Source organism: Cucumis melo, chromosome 10 (assembly GCF_025177605.1).
Source record: "Cucumis melo cultivar AY chromosome 10, USDA_Cmelo_AY_1.0, whole genome shotgun sequence".
NCBI classification, from domain to species: domain Eukaryota; kingdom Viridiplantae; phylum Streptophyta; class Magnoliopsida; order Cucurbitales; family Cucurbitaceae; genus Cucumis; species Cucumis melo.
This window is the reverse complement of record NC_066866.1, coordinates 3,477,309-3,489,819: the sequence shown is the minus strand read 5'-3', so window position 1 is coordinate 3,489,819 and position 12,511 is coordinate 3,477,309. Positions and strand designations below refer to the sequence as shown.

Below are 12,511 nucleotides of genomic sequence, written 5' to 3'. Positions count from 1 at the left end.
TTTTTTTTTTTTTTTTTTATGGTATTTTCTTTGAGCTTGAGAAGCTAGTTTATGATGTTATGTAGCTTGATATCTCATTCCGAGTGCTTATCTTGGTCGATCGTTTTGTCGAAGTTGGGTTACTTACTTACCATCCTTATTGGTTGTTGTGGGGGAATGTTTGTAAATTGCCTTTGTTTAATTTCGAATAGACGTACTCCCAATTTAGCTCTATCTCATGGGATGTGGAAGTAGCGTAATTTAATTCTATTTTATGTTTGGATTGAGTTTGTTCATTTCGTTCTACGGTTTTCAATCCAACAAGCAAATATTACTGCAATGTTGTATGACACTATCGAGTATAATGTATTGACAGTTTCTATAGATAAAGATTAGATTATTCAATTTTGACATTCTATCCTAAAAGATATATATACCATATTCTTACTTGTAATGTGAATGTTGGTTAGCTAATTCAATATACAAATTAGGTTCTACTGTAGCAGAATGTGTTTTAGAAATATTGTGGCAGATAGATATAGGTCTCAGAATTAATTATGCATATATTGAATGTAAATAAAAAAGTCGTTAGAATTTTCTATATGTAATGGCCCTTCATCTCATGGTTTTCTATTCTTTTTGAGCAACCATTCTAGTCTAAATACTTGAATTTGAATTCTTAGCTAAGATCTCGTCCATCATTTGATTTTTTATTTTCAAACATGGATTTATTTTCTTCTCAATTTTTAACGATAGAGATGAATTCCCAAATTTCAAAATCAGAACAGGTTTTTCTTATTTGTTCGAGTTTCTTATATTTTGAACAGAAGATATAAATTAGGTCTTTGGATTTGAAGAGAATTCAACAACTAGATTAGTAGCACAATATAAAACAATACAAGAACTTGTAGACTATGATAAAGCAATACAACAACTAGTAGACTAGTAGCACAATCAATTATGATAAAACAATATAACAAACCACTGGAATATGGAAAATGGTTCAAGAAGAATTAATTACCTAGAGAAAGACAGAGATTCTAAAATGCCTCTTTTTTCCAAAAACAAAACATCATAGTAAAAAAAAAAAAAACTCTGTACACTTTCACTTTCATCAGTAAAACACCAATGTGTTTTGCAGCTGTTGGTTGGAAAAATTGAAGAAGCAAAAAAATGACAGATGAAACAAACAAGTACAATTCATCCAACTTCATTGAACTTTGAACTCTGAACCCAAACTTCCCAAAACTCTTCCAAGTTTTTTTCAGCATTTAACATCTCTTTACATTCAAACTTTAATGCCGAAACTCCTCCTTATTACATCAACATTTCATTCTCACAGCATATCTTCTATACATTGCTTCTGTACTTCCTTATAACTCTTGTCTATCCTTTCAACTTACTGAGATTTGTTTGTTCTTTTGTTCTAAAACAATGAACCATCTCTTTGATCTGCCCGAAAAGATTTGTTATGTACAATGTGGAATCTGTACCACTATTTTGTTGGTAAGTTTGTGTTCTTTTATTTGTTCGAACAACAAAGTTACTTACTCATTTGACATATTTGTATTATTTGCGGTTTAATTCTATTTAGTTTAGAAAAGTGCTTTACATTGTTGTTTTGTACCTTTTGAATTCTTCGCTAGTAATAATCTGTCCTATCTTGGTTTTTAAACGTAACTAACGTATTATTGAGGGAACCATGTAAATTTTTGTATGATTTTTTTTTTATTTTTTATTTTTTATTTTTTTTTTTATTGTTTGACGTTATCTGCTTTTCCTTTGTTTCTTGATTTCTAACATCGTTTCTTCATGTTCTTTTGGTTTTTTACTTTTGTCTCAATTCGTAGGTTAGTGTGCCGTGTAGTAGCTTGTCGATGGCGGTGACCGTGACGTGTGGCCATTGCTCGAGTCTCCTTTCTGTTAACATGATGAAAGCCACTCTGGTTCCTCTACATTTTCTGTCTTCTTTATCTCACAATGTGGTATTTGGAGATTTTTTGTTCTTAAAATTTTGATTCAGTACTCATAATTTTATATGCTGTTGTAGATAAAAATTCTCATTTTTTCCCCTTTGTTCGTTCAGCCCAAAGAAACTTATAGAGAAATGAATTCAGGGAAATTCTTCGACAGTTTCAAAAGATCAAAATTGAAATTTTCTGAGTATGAAGTTGAAGAAGACTTGATTCCTGCGACAACTCCTTTTGTAAACAAACGTAAGAACATTGACAAACAATTAGAGTTACGACATTATAAAATGAACAAATCTGAAAAGTTCTAACTTAGATTATATCTTTCCTATTGAATGATCATTTGAAGCTCCTGAGAAACGACAGCGCGCTCCATCGGCATACAACTGCTTCATCAAGTAAGATATGAAACTTTTTACTGATTATGTAATGGATTTTTTAAAAGTATACTTTTGAATGAAAGTACTTCAAGAACCCCTCTTAAGAGTGTTTCTCCTGAAACAATTTTTCAATCTAATATGTTTGTGTTCGGGACAGAGATGAAATAAGAAGGCTCAAAACTCAAAATCCTGAAATGACTCATAAAGAAGCCTTTAGAACAGCAGCAAAAAACGTAAGTAACAGTCACGAGGGCGTGTATGGATTAACTTATAAGTGTTACAAACATGTCCTTAATGATGGTCCAATTAATATGTTTTCTGAATCATAAACTGATTTTGATTTTTCAGTGGGCAAATTTCCCTCCAATCCAAGAAAAAGATGACAAGGAGAAGTGTAATCAAGTTGAGGAAAATGGGAGTTGGAACACTCAAATTCCTGAGGTAAAAATGCAAACTTTGGAATAAAAGGTTATGATATTCAATTAAAACTTCATACCCATTACACCAAATGGAAAAAGTTTCATGAATCTTTACAAGTAATTACTGATAACAATATTTGAGCAAATGTCCTTTTAGACAAATTTATGAGACTGTCATTAAAGGAGTAAGAGCATTGAATGCAGAACTTAAAATATAGAAGAAGTTGGGGAGTTTTTATGGCAAATTTAAGCAACTGATTTAGTGGTGGTATACATTATAACGAGTTTATGTTTTTGAAATTTTTTTTCAGGTTCATAAGGAAGGCATTCATTTTTTGACATAACTCACCATTTCAGTGAAGCTATAAGAAGGTGGGAGAATGCTTTTAGTTTCTGCTTTGTTACTTCTTTTAGGAAAAAAGGGTTAAAAAATCCAGTGTTCTTAAAAAGGATAGATGCCATTGGGAATGAAAGTTTTTCTTTTCTTTCTGTTTTTTTTAGTTTCTCTTTGTTGATTAAGTGTTTGTCTGGAAAAACTTGGTTTTTTATGGAAGTTTTCTGTTCTCTGTTTTGTATTTCCTTTAGTAAAATGGACCTTTTGAACTTTGAAATTAACTTTGTTGAGAGTTCTTGGAGGAGAGCTTTTTCTCTTGGCTTTTCTTTTGGAAAAGCCAAGTAATTGTTTCAAACTTTGTTGAAATAGTTTTCTTGTTATCTTCATCGTCTAACTTCATACAAAAAATTAACATTTTCAACAAAATATCGACCTATATAATTCTTTAAAAGTATTTTTGCAAAATTTGATATTTGAGAAAATTTAAAAATAACGCTACAAGATACGTTTGAAAAATACACTTAGAGTCGGTAGATCTATTTAAAAATTTGAAAATTCATATAATTGAAACGAAAATTGGGTGGGACAAATTGAAAATTATAATATAAGATTTGGTAGAGACAAACAGAATTTTTTTTTAAAACATAACCTTACCAAACTAAATTATAATTAACAAATATCCTTCTAACTTTGGAAAAAAGTAAGACTTTAAAATTGTATTGTTGTGATCTAAAACAACATATGGTACTTTAAATTTTCATCTTAGGCTATTCGTATCTCAATTTTCATCTTTCTACTATAAATGAATTTTGGAAACATTTGTGAAAGCTAAATTAATTTTGCTACCAGACTTTATTAGCTCTAAAAAGAAAAGGTAAAACCAATCTTCACAAAATCCAAACAATGCATTGTAGAATTCACTGTGTTGGCAAAGCAATTCCCCGTAATTAGGCTTTAGACGATTTCAGACTTATCCATGGCTGCAAAATATCAGTACAACAATCATAATCACATATTCATACATACATATATATAGTAATACATAATGAATAAATTAGAGAAAGAGAGAGTATATATATATAAGTATTATACTGTTGTAGTTCAAGAGCTTCTCAATGAGATCCACATGAGTCATAAGCATTCTCCTGCAACAGTAGCGTACTAACCCTAACGTATCCAATGCCTCCCTGCATATATATTCATTATTACTCATCTAAATACCTTCCTCTACTAAAACCCATTTAAAATTACATACATATATCTCATTCCTTCATTCATTCCTATCCAAATGCATCCCTTTTTTGGTTCTCACTGAGATTAGGGTTTCTCGATTTGAGAAGCAAAAACTATTATAATTATGAAGGTGTTTGTTAGTGTTACCCTTCTGGATAGTCAGCTTGTAGAAGGTCGAGATAAGTGTCCCATTTGTTACCGATCACCTGAAGTTGAATCAAAATCAAATCAATGAAAAAACAAGATATATAAGTATATTTGAAGATCACAAAAGAAAAAATGGAATTAATAGAGGACCTTGCCGCAAGTGAAGCACCGCACCGGAATTATCATCTTCTTGAATTTGTGTTTGGTTCTCCAATTTCATTCATCCATCAATCGTATTTTAATTTAAAGCCAAATTCATAAAAAGCTATGGCTTCTAATTCGGAAACTAATTCCGACTACTTCGCCTCCCTTTTCATTACCTGATTTTTAACTAAAATTAAACTTCGCCTCTTTGTTTGGTTAATCCTTTGAAATGGTTTCTTTTATTTTTGTTTTTAATTATTATTTTAGTTATCATAAATAATTATCATTTAAGGACAACTCATTTTCATGAGTTGGCTTTTGACTCAATATTAGTTCTCTACACCATAAAACCTCCCCTTCATCTTCATCTGTCATCTCTTCGTCCTATCCATCAACTATAGTCAAATAAAAGAGAAAAAGATACATTTTTTTCTAAAATTTACAATAATAAATTTATGTTACTTCCAAAATTTAGGGATCAAACACATTTGGTTTTAAAATTCGGAAATATATATATCATATTGTATTGGTTTTTCAACTACTTGTCAAATTTATAATTGTAATCAATAAGTAAAACAAATTTAAGTGAATCTTCATTCGGTACATAAAGTAGAGATTTGAACTTTTCAATCTTTGTAGTTAAGAATATATACTTTAACTTGTTGATATAAAAAAATAAATACTATTTTTAAAGGAATGTGAAACAACTTAAAGTAATAAAATTACTGTGATTTTCTTTTTTTTTTCCTGAAAATAACTACTCTCACGTAAAAAATGACAATAAGACAATATTAGGAATAGACGAAAATACAACAATTTAAATTACACACCACGAAAGAATTTACAAATATAATACAATTTAAATGTAGCTCTTAAAATTTATATATTTTACCAACAAAATTTAATTAATTTGTATATAAATCAAAAAGTCTAGAGTTCAAATCTTTAATTACCCAACTGGTTTGTTGAGGTAAAGTGGGCCAACGGGGAAAGCTTTGTTTAACTGAATTGGGCCCTAATGAGACGACTTTGAATAGCTATCACTGTCTATAATATTGTACGGTTGGATTGGAGAATTCAAAGAACGGACGGCAGAGATTGTAGTTTTACTAATTTGTGGGCGTAATTATAATCAACACTTTCAAACCCAAAATTTAAAGATAAAACCGAATCATTATCCCTTTTAATATTCGACTTTGTCGGAAAACGCCGAGTCAACAACATAATATAAATAAATAAATGGATGAATCCCGCCGCCGTGACAGCCTGGTAAGCGGCATTTATGTTGGAATCGGATCACGTTTCTGTTTCACCCGCAGCCATTTTTTGCTTCTCTCTACCTCCTCAAACCGCCGATTGGGATCTCAATTTCGCCTAAGACTCCGTTTCCGACTCCGGCGTTCAAGGCGAGTTCCTAGTCTTTTACCGGAATCGCCTTTTTCTGTGAGTTTCTTTCTTTCTTTCTTTTTATTTTTTGTGTCCAATTTGTCTCTGCTTTTAAGGGGATTCTGTAATTTGGTCAACTTCTCAGCTCCGGCCATGTTGCGGGTCGTTCTCTCTCTTTTTTTTTTTTGGTTTAGTTCAAGCCGTTCATTGAACGGCTTGTTTATTGTCATCTTCTCCGGATCGTTTCGTATCAGTTTAGAGTTTGATTTTGTATTTTAGATTAAATAGTTTAAAGGTTTCTGTTCCCAGCGACGTTGTCAATCCTTGTGTTTGGGTTGACAAGATCTATCATAGTGATGTAAAAGAGTTGTTGAAATTTGATTTCAGTTTCTTCTAATGTCAGGAGATTGATTGTTGTTCCATGCAAAGTTCTGGTTGACTTTAGGTCAACGTTTTGTGCTTCCCCAAGAGCTTGATCTGATTGTTTCTAGTTGAATTTATTGAGGTGTGGGTGTTAATACCAAGGAGAAATACAATTGCTCTTTATTACATTAGAGCAAGTGTTTATTTGTTATATAAATATAGGCATGTTGATAAGGAGGTCTCTTAAAAGTTTCAGTTTGGATCATCGGCTTTATGAAAATTAATTTGATCTCAATATATCTCTTGACATTAGCATTTTTCATCTTAATGTCACTTAACAAGTTCACAAATCTAATGAACTCTTGGAAAGGGAGAAGAGACTGTTTCTAATTCTTTGGTTGGTCTTTCAGGGGGAGGTCTTAGTAGCAAAAAAAAGTCTTGACAAACAACGGGGAATTGTTTGCGGGGTCAAGTGAAAGAAATGGGTTCTGAAGGACCAAGTGGGGTTACAATTCACGTAACTGGATTTAAGAAATTCCATGGGGTTGCTGAAAATCCTACCGAGGCTATTGTCAGTGACTTGAAGGCTTTCGTAGAAGAAAAAGGGTTACCTGCTGGTGTCACTCTTGGAAGTTGCACAGTTCTTGATGCAGCTGGAGATGGTGCTCTTCCAGTGCTCCACAAAGTTCTGGAATCTGGCATCTCAAATGTGACTGAAACCAACAAAGTCGTATGGGTCAGTTTTTTTACCATCTATTTTGTTTTGCATAATCTTTTTATCGAACACAATCTTAATGCTCACTAGTAGTTCTGATGTAGTTATTCTATAACGAAGGAAACATTGAGAAACAAATACATAGACAATTATGCGGAGGCTTGAGTTCTTGAGTACATCACTCTTCTCAAGAAATCCTCTATCCTGTTCAACTCAACAACTCAATTAAAACGTTGTGTGATTCAAATCATTCTATAGCACAGTAGACCCTCTTTTGGTCTATTGCACTTTAAAGTTCAAAGAAGATAAATATGGGAAGGTAGAAAGAGGAGAATGAAATTTTTGCTTATTGAAAGTGTTTGGTGTGAATATATTTATTGGGACTTTTAGATTGAGTGTATTTATTACATAAAGTCTAAACTCAGTAAAATGAAGAAGTATGTTTTTTATTCTAACGTGACAATATTACACTATATTCGGTAACTTGTTTATTCGACTAAAAGTAACGAGAAGGAGATAAGTCACACATAGAAAGAAAGGAAAATTTTCCCATTTACTGATGTTATATTGTTATTCATGTTCTTTCAGCTTCATTTGGGGGTAAATAGTGGTTCAACGAGGTTTGCTATTGAATGGCAAGCTGTGAATGAAGCTACTTTCCGTTATGCAGACGAACTTGGATGGCAGCCTCAGGTTGATTTCCTCTCTTACTTCTAGACTCGTGTCTTCAAAAAGTTCCTTGCATAACAATATAGACATTTCAGGCAAAATTAGTAATCTTGTAATGTAATCATTGTGAAAAAAAAGTTAATAAACTGTGGATGGTGACAGAAACAAACGGATCACCTTAGCTTTCTGTTTCGTCTGGAACTTGGAAATGTTTCCATCTGTCTTCTTGATGAATTTGGATAGAAATAACTCATCATTTCTAATTGCAGAAGAGAAACGATTAAATCATGGCATAATGAACATATGGCAAGAAAAAGAAAAACCAAAAACAATGTAAATCTATGGGAGCTGTCTTCTTGTTTGCATTGTTTCTTCACCGTTGTTCTTTTTTGAACCCAGAAACTTCCAATAGTCTCCGAGGATGGGGAAATCTCAATGATTAGAAAGGTACCTCTCTTTTGCCTTTTGCTTGTGAACTCTATCATAGGTTTGGAATGTAACTTACAAGCAATTATTTGTTTCAAAGACATCCTGCTCGGCTCTGGTGATCTTAGAGAAGTTGAAGGCGAAAAGCTTTAACGTGATATTATCAACGGATGCGGGTCGTTTTGTTTGCAATTATGTATATTACCACTCCCTCAGATTTGCAGAACAGAAGGGTCACAAATCATTGTTTGTCCATGTTCCTCTGTTTTCAAAAATCGACAAAGAAACCCAGATGCGTTTCGTTCACTCACTTTTAGAAGCCATTGCGTCTACATGTTAAAATTTATTTTTATTTCCTGTGTTTGCTCCATCATTTCTATAAATGTTCATTTCCAAGCTGTGAAATTCTGTTTCTTGCAAGTAAGGGGCTTTCATTATTATACCTTATTGAATCCTATCCATTTCCCCCCAAAACAGAAAAAAGAAATAAATCTACATGATTGTTGTGCATCTCTATTTCTGGAAACTCCTTGTCTAGTGATAGCCACTAATGAATTAATGGAATAAAAGCATAAAATGAAAATAGGCTGTAAACTGTATGAAATCATTGAAATGCATTGTTCATATTCTAAAATAAAATGCTTCATCTAGAGATGGAAAATACAGGATACGATTCAATGATTTGATAACATGTCAATAATGGCAATTCAAAATTCTTAATTGTCCTTGAACATATATGGAAATATAGTTTTAATTATTAAATTCTTTGGGTTATCTTTGCTGATAATAAATTAGAATCTTCATAAATACTATCAAATAATATCGATTAAATAAGCAATTTTGTTTTTCATCCATGGAAAGAACTGACCATTTTTGTAACTATATAAACTACCACAAACCAACCAGTACAATCATATTAATTATCAAAAGAATTACTAAAAAAGAAAAAAAAAAAAAAAAGGTTTCCTATCTTATTATTTATGAGGAAATGGGGAGTTTTTTTCCCCACATTTTTAATGTACAAAAAATAGTAGTATTGCCACTATTTTGACCATGCATAGAAGAAACTTGAGAATTGAGAATGCTGAGGAAAAAAAAAAATTTGTGAAATGAGATTGCAACAAAGAGAAAGCGATAGGGGCGAGAAACAAAACAAAACGCCTCAATGGCGGTGTTGAATTTGGTGTGCTGGTTTTAGAGTAAAGCAAAGAAACTTCAAAATCTTTCTCTTCTACTTTACGTGTAGGCATATTGGAAAATGGCGACCTCCCCTTAATCTGCTTTCAAGCAAAGCCATATGCCCACTAAAATGGCTTCTTTATTTTCCTTTATAAATTCTAACCTCTTCCTTTCTATCATTGCATTAATACAAATTACTCTAGTAATCTCTTCTAACAACTCGACTGAAATGGATAAATTATTCCTTCTTTCCCTACTTGGGTTGTTGATCATTGCCTATGGAGTTTCAGGTACTTTCGTGTCTGATAGCGACATTGACATGATTGAAGAACTTGAAAGTTTCGACATTGAAGAAGAGGACGATGATGTCGTGTACTCGTACACAGTCCCGGCGTGGAGAAGTGAGCGTGGGAGCAAGATTCTGATGAATGTGGATAGTTTCGATGCGGTTGGAGATGGAGTAACAGATGATACTATGGTACATTGATATTTCTGTTTGGAAATATGGTTTTTGTAGAAATGTTACTTTAGTAAAAGTGTTTCTTTTGCAATCAGGCTTTCAGGAAGGCTTGGGAGACTGCCTGCAGCACTTCAAAATCAGTTCTTTTGGTGCCAAAAGAAAAGAGATATCTGGTGAATGCAACCACTTTTAAAGGGCCATGCAAAGATGGTATGGTAATCCAGGTAAGCCACAAAAATATAAGGAATTTTTTACCCCCAAATAAATAAGATGGGTAAATCATGGATGAATGATAAGTTAACTTTGCAGATTGAAGGAACAATAGTTGCACCAGATGAACCAGAGCTATGGGATCCGAAGTTTCCGAGACAATGGCTAGAATTTACGAAACTAAATGCAGCTACCTTTCAAGGAGATGGAGTTATTGATGGATCCGGCGAGAAATGGTGGGCAGAGTCCTGTAAAAAGAACAAGTCCAGGGTAAAAAAAATTTAACTATTTCTGTGCTTGTTTCTCACTTCTTATGCTACGTTCTTGAAACGTTAATCTTCTATAGTTTTCTGATTTTTTTTTTCTTCTTCCAGCCTTGCAAAGGAGCACCAACAGTAAGGACAAAACCACTCTCCTCTGAATGAAAATCTTGATTTTTTCATGTGTAATACATTCTGATTTAAGGGATTTCTTGCAGGCATTTACCATTGACTCAAGTTCAAATATAAGAGTAAAAGGCCTTACTATACAGAACAGCCAACAGATGCATTTCACCATTGCGCGGTCTGAAACAGTTAGAATTACGGAGGTAAGAGTGTCAGCACCAGGAGATAGCCCCAATACTGACGGAATCCATATCACTCAATCAACTAATGTTGTAGTTCAAAACTCCAAAATTTCAACAGGTTTTCATTCTGACCTTCACTTATTACCATCTAAACTGGCTGGAAAGAGTATTAATTGATAATGGTTTTGCAATTTATATGCAGGCGATGACTGCATATCCATTGTTAATGCTAGTTCTGGCATCAAAATGAAGGGAATATCATGCGGACCAGGACATGGGATCAGGTATTTGCAAATGTTTTTGTTTCACTCGCCGCTGTTTGATTTATTTCAAGCACAAAAACCAGATCAATGCCTTAGAATTTCTCTCTTTGTTTGTTTGTTGCGGAATTGTGTTCCTCAGCATTGGAAGTTTAGGGAAAGACAACTCCACTGGCATTGTGACAAAGGTGGTGTTAGACACAGCCTTCCTCAGAGAGACAACAAATGGTGTTAGAATCAAAACTTGGCAGGTTAGAATCACAGCTTTCACCCCCATTTTCATACTTATTTTACATGGTTGATTACAACCAAGCACAAAGGGAAAATTTTTCTATTCATGTGATACAGGGAGGTTCTGGATATGTCCGTTCCGTACGCTTCGAAAATGTGCGAATGGAAGATGTTGAGAACCCCATTATCATCGATCAGTTTTACTGTGACTCTCCTACTACTTGTGAAACTCAGGTATTATACTCCCTCAAAATCCAGAATTTGGCTTCTAATCAAACAGTAACATCAAATATAAGACCATACAGTAGGACAGTTTGTTCATTGTTCATCATCGAGTTCAATGCCTTTTGTTTCTGCCAGACATCAGCCGTGAAAATAAGCCAAATCATGTACCGAAACATAAGTGGAACCACAACGAGCAAGAATGCAATGAAATTCGCCTGTAGTGACAGTGTTCCATGCAGCAACATAATTCTAAGCAATGTCAACTTGGAGAAAACGGATGGAACAGTGGAGACCTATTGCCACGCTGCTCAAGGCTTTGGGTATGGCATTGTGCACCCATCGGCAGACTGCTTAACTTCCAGCGACAATAACTTTGCAGCTTCAGATCAGACGCAAGTTCTGGAGCTGGAGACAGTGCAACTCCCTACTGAACAGCACATTGTTCATACTGAGCTCTGAGCTTATTGTCCTGTGTATCTAAACTAAACTACTAAAGGGATCATATTTTGGTAGAGCTTGGTTTTCAGGTGATCACCAACTCAGGAAATATTTGTAGCATATATTTACATAGCATACACAATTATTCCTACCCTTTTAACGTCTAAATAGAAATATAGACTATGAAGTAAATGATTGTACTATTGCTAGAAGAAAATATACATATTTTGAGTTTGTAGTAAAGTCTTTTAAAATCAAAGTTTCATATGGCATATGATTGATGGCTTTCTAGTTCTAACTATATATGGTATACACATCACTCCCCCCCCCCCCCCCCCCCCCCCCCCCCCCCCCCCCCCCCCAAAGAAAACTATACAATATCTACAAATGATAGGGACTAGTGAACAGTAGTGAGAAAGAACAAGGGAGGATTGAAAAAGAAGGACCACTGTTAATGGAGTACAGTAGACATTCAGCAAACATATCAAATTGGAGCCTTCCCTTCAACATTCTTAATGAAATTACCAAAAATAAAGTAAAAAACATGGCAGTTTCTGGTGGTATTTCAACTTCTTGAAAGCGAAAGATGGCGTATTAAGTCATGGAACAAGACAAAGTGGTCCAATGGAGTAATTGTATCAAAATGGGTATCTCCACTAACTGATGGTCAATGAAACAGAGGAAAAACACATCCACACCCCACAAAACCAAATTCACTTTTCAAGAAATAGAAAATGAAAATAAAGATATTGGTATCCAATGACAACTTGAAGGG

The 12,511-nt window shown here is 33.7% G+C and overlaps 4 protein-coding genes and 1 long non-coding RNA gene across 7 annotated transcripts; 3 read left to right on the top strand and 2 right to left on the bottom strand.

Annotated features, from left to right (window-relative positions):
- Positions 1-793: 793 nt before the first annotated feature.
- Positions 794-3,363, top strand: LOC103488996 (axial regulator YABBY 4). The gene is made up of 7 exons (XM_008447971.3): positions 794-1,485; positions 1,830-1,964; positions 2,066-2,195; positions 2,299-2,347; positions 2,487-2,562; positions 2,678-2,770; positions 3,060-3,363. Exons 1-7 carry the CDS (start codon positions 1,414-1,416, stop codon positions 3,090-3,092), a joined length of 588 nt encoding a protein of 195 aa, XP_008446193.1. The 5' UTR covers positions 794-1,413; the 3' UTR covers positions 3,093-3,363.
- A 408-nt stretch (positions 3,364-3,771) lies between these two features.
- On the bottom strand, positions 3,772-5,028 carry LOC103488997 (DNA-directed RNA polymerase subunit 10-like protein). The gene is made up of 4 exons (XM_008447972.3): positions 4,613-5,028; positions 4,463-4,521; positions 4,175-4,269; positions 3,772-4,062 (listed from the first exon to the last, which is right to left on the bottom strand). Exons 1-4 carry the CDS (start codon positions 4,646-4,648, stop codon positions 4,037-4,039), a joined length of 216 nt encoding a protein of 71 aa, XP_008446194.1. The 5' UTR covers positions 4,649-5,028; the 3' UTR covers positions 3,772-4,036.
- Positions 5,029-5,773: 745 nt separating this feature from the next.
- On the top strand, positions 5,774-8,675 carry LOC103488999 (uncharacterized). Of its 2 annotated transcripts, none has more exons than XM_008447973.3 (5): positions 5,774-6,049; positions 6,766-7,091; positions 7,659-7,763; positions 8,139-8,186; positions 8,266-8,675. In XM_008447973.3, exons 2-5 carry the CDS (start codon positions 6,837-6,839, stop codon positions 8,503-8,505), a joined length of 648 nt encoding a protein of 215 aa, XP_008446195.1. In that variant the 5' UTR covers positions 5,774-6,049; positions 6,766-6,836; the 3' UTR covers positions 8,506-8,675. The 2 variants fall into 2 exon arrangements, with proteins under 2 accessions (XP_008446195.1, XP_050947163.1); XM_051091206.1 differs by having other exon boundaries at positions 5,823-6,012.
- Positions 6,766-8,142, bottom strand: LOC107990793 (uncharacterized). The gene is made up of 2 exons (XR_001762590.2): positions 7,917-8,142; positions 6,766-7,808 (listed from the first exon to the last, which is right to left on the bottom strand). It is a non-coding gene; the product is annotated as an uncharacterized LOC107990793 (long non-coding RNA).
- A 150-nt stretch (positions 8,676-8,825) lies between the features above and the next one.
- On the top strand, positions 8,826-11,995 carry LOC103489000 (probable polygalacturonase At1g80170). 2 transcript variants are annotated; one of them, XM_008447974.3, is made up of 9 exons: positions 8,826-9,822; positions 9,900-10,028; positions 10,114-10,284; positions 10,389-10,409; positions 10,493-10,700; positions 10,785-10,866; positions 10,985-11,093; positions 11,191-11,307; positions 11,434-11,995. In XM_008447974.3, exons 1-9 carry the CDS (start codon positions 9,463-9,465, stop codon positions 11,755-11,757), a joined length of 1,521 nt encoding a protein of 506 aa, XP_008446196.2. In that variant the 5' UTR covers positions 8,826-9,462; the 3' UTR covers positions 11,758-11,995. The 2 variants fall into 2 exon arrangements, with proteins under 2 accessions (XP_008446196.2, XP_050947162.1); XM_051091205.1 differs by lacking the exon at positions 11,191-11,307 and having other exon boundaries at positions 11,308-11,995.
- Positions 11,996-12,511: the final 516 nt, after the last annotated feature.

Coding starts and splice junctions, on each gene's coding strand:
- LOC103488997 (XM_008447972.3), bottom strand. CDS start 4,648: ATGATAATTCCGGTGCGGTGCTTCACTTGCGGCAAG. Junction 4,522..4,612: donor GGTGCTTCACTTGCGGCAAG/GTCCTCTATTAA, acceptor ATTCAACTTCAG/GTGATCGGTAACAAATGGGA. Junction 4,270..4,462: donor CAAGCTGACTATCCAGAAGG/GTAACACTAACA, acceptor ATATATATGCAG/GGAGGCATTGGATACGTTAG.
- LOC103489000 (XM_051091205.1), top strand. CDS start 9,463: ATGCCCACTAAAATGGCTTCTTTATTTTCCTTTATAAATTCTAACCTC. Junction 10,701..10,784: donor AAACTCCAAAATTTCAACAG/GTTTTCATTCTG, acceptor ATTTATATGCAG/GCGATGACTGCATATCCATT. Junction 10,867..10,984: donor GGACCAGGACATGGGATCAG/GTATTTGCAAAT, acceptor TGTGTTCCTCAG/CATTGGAAGTTTAGGGAAAG.
- LOC103488999 (XM_008447973.3), top strand. CDS start 6,837: ATGGGTTCTGAAGGACCAAGTGGGGTTACAATTCACGTAACTGGATTT. Junction 7,092..7,658: donor AAACCAACAAAGTCGTATGG/GTCAGTTTTTTT, acceptor ATGTTCTTTCAG/CTTCATTTGGGGGTAAATAG. Junction 8,187..8,265: donor AAATCTCAATGATTAGAAAG/GTACCTCTCTTT, acceptor TTTGTTTCAAAG/ACATCCTGCTCGGCTCTGGT.
- LOC103488996 (XM_008447971.3), top strand. CDS start 1,414: ATGAACCATCTCTTTGATCTGCCCGAAAAGATTTGTTATGTACAATGT. Junction 1,486..1,829: donor TCTGTACCACTATTTTGTTG/GTAAGTTTGTGT, acceptor CTCAATTCGTAG/GTTAGTGTGCCGTGTAGTAG. Junction 2,563..2,677: donor TTAGAACAGCAGCAAAAAAC/GTAAGTAACAGT, acceptor TTGATTTTTCAG/TGGGCAAATTTCCCTCCAAT.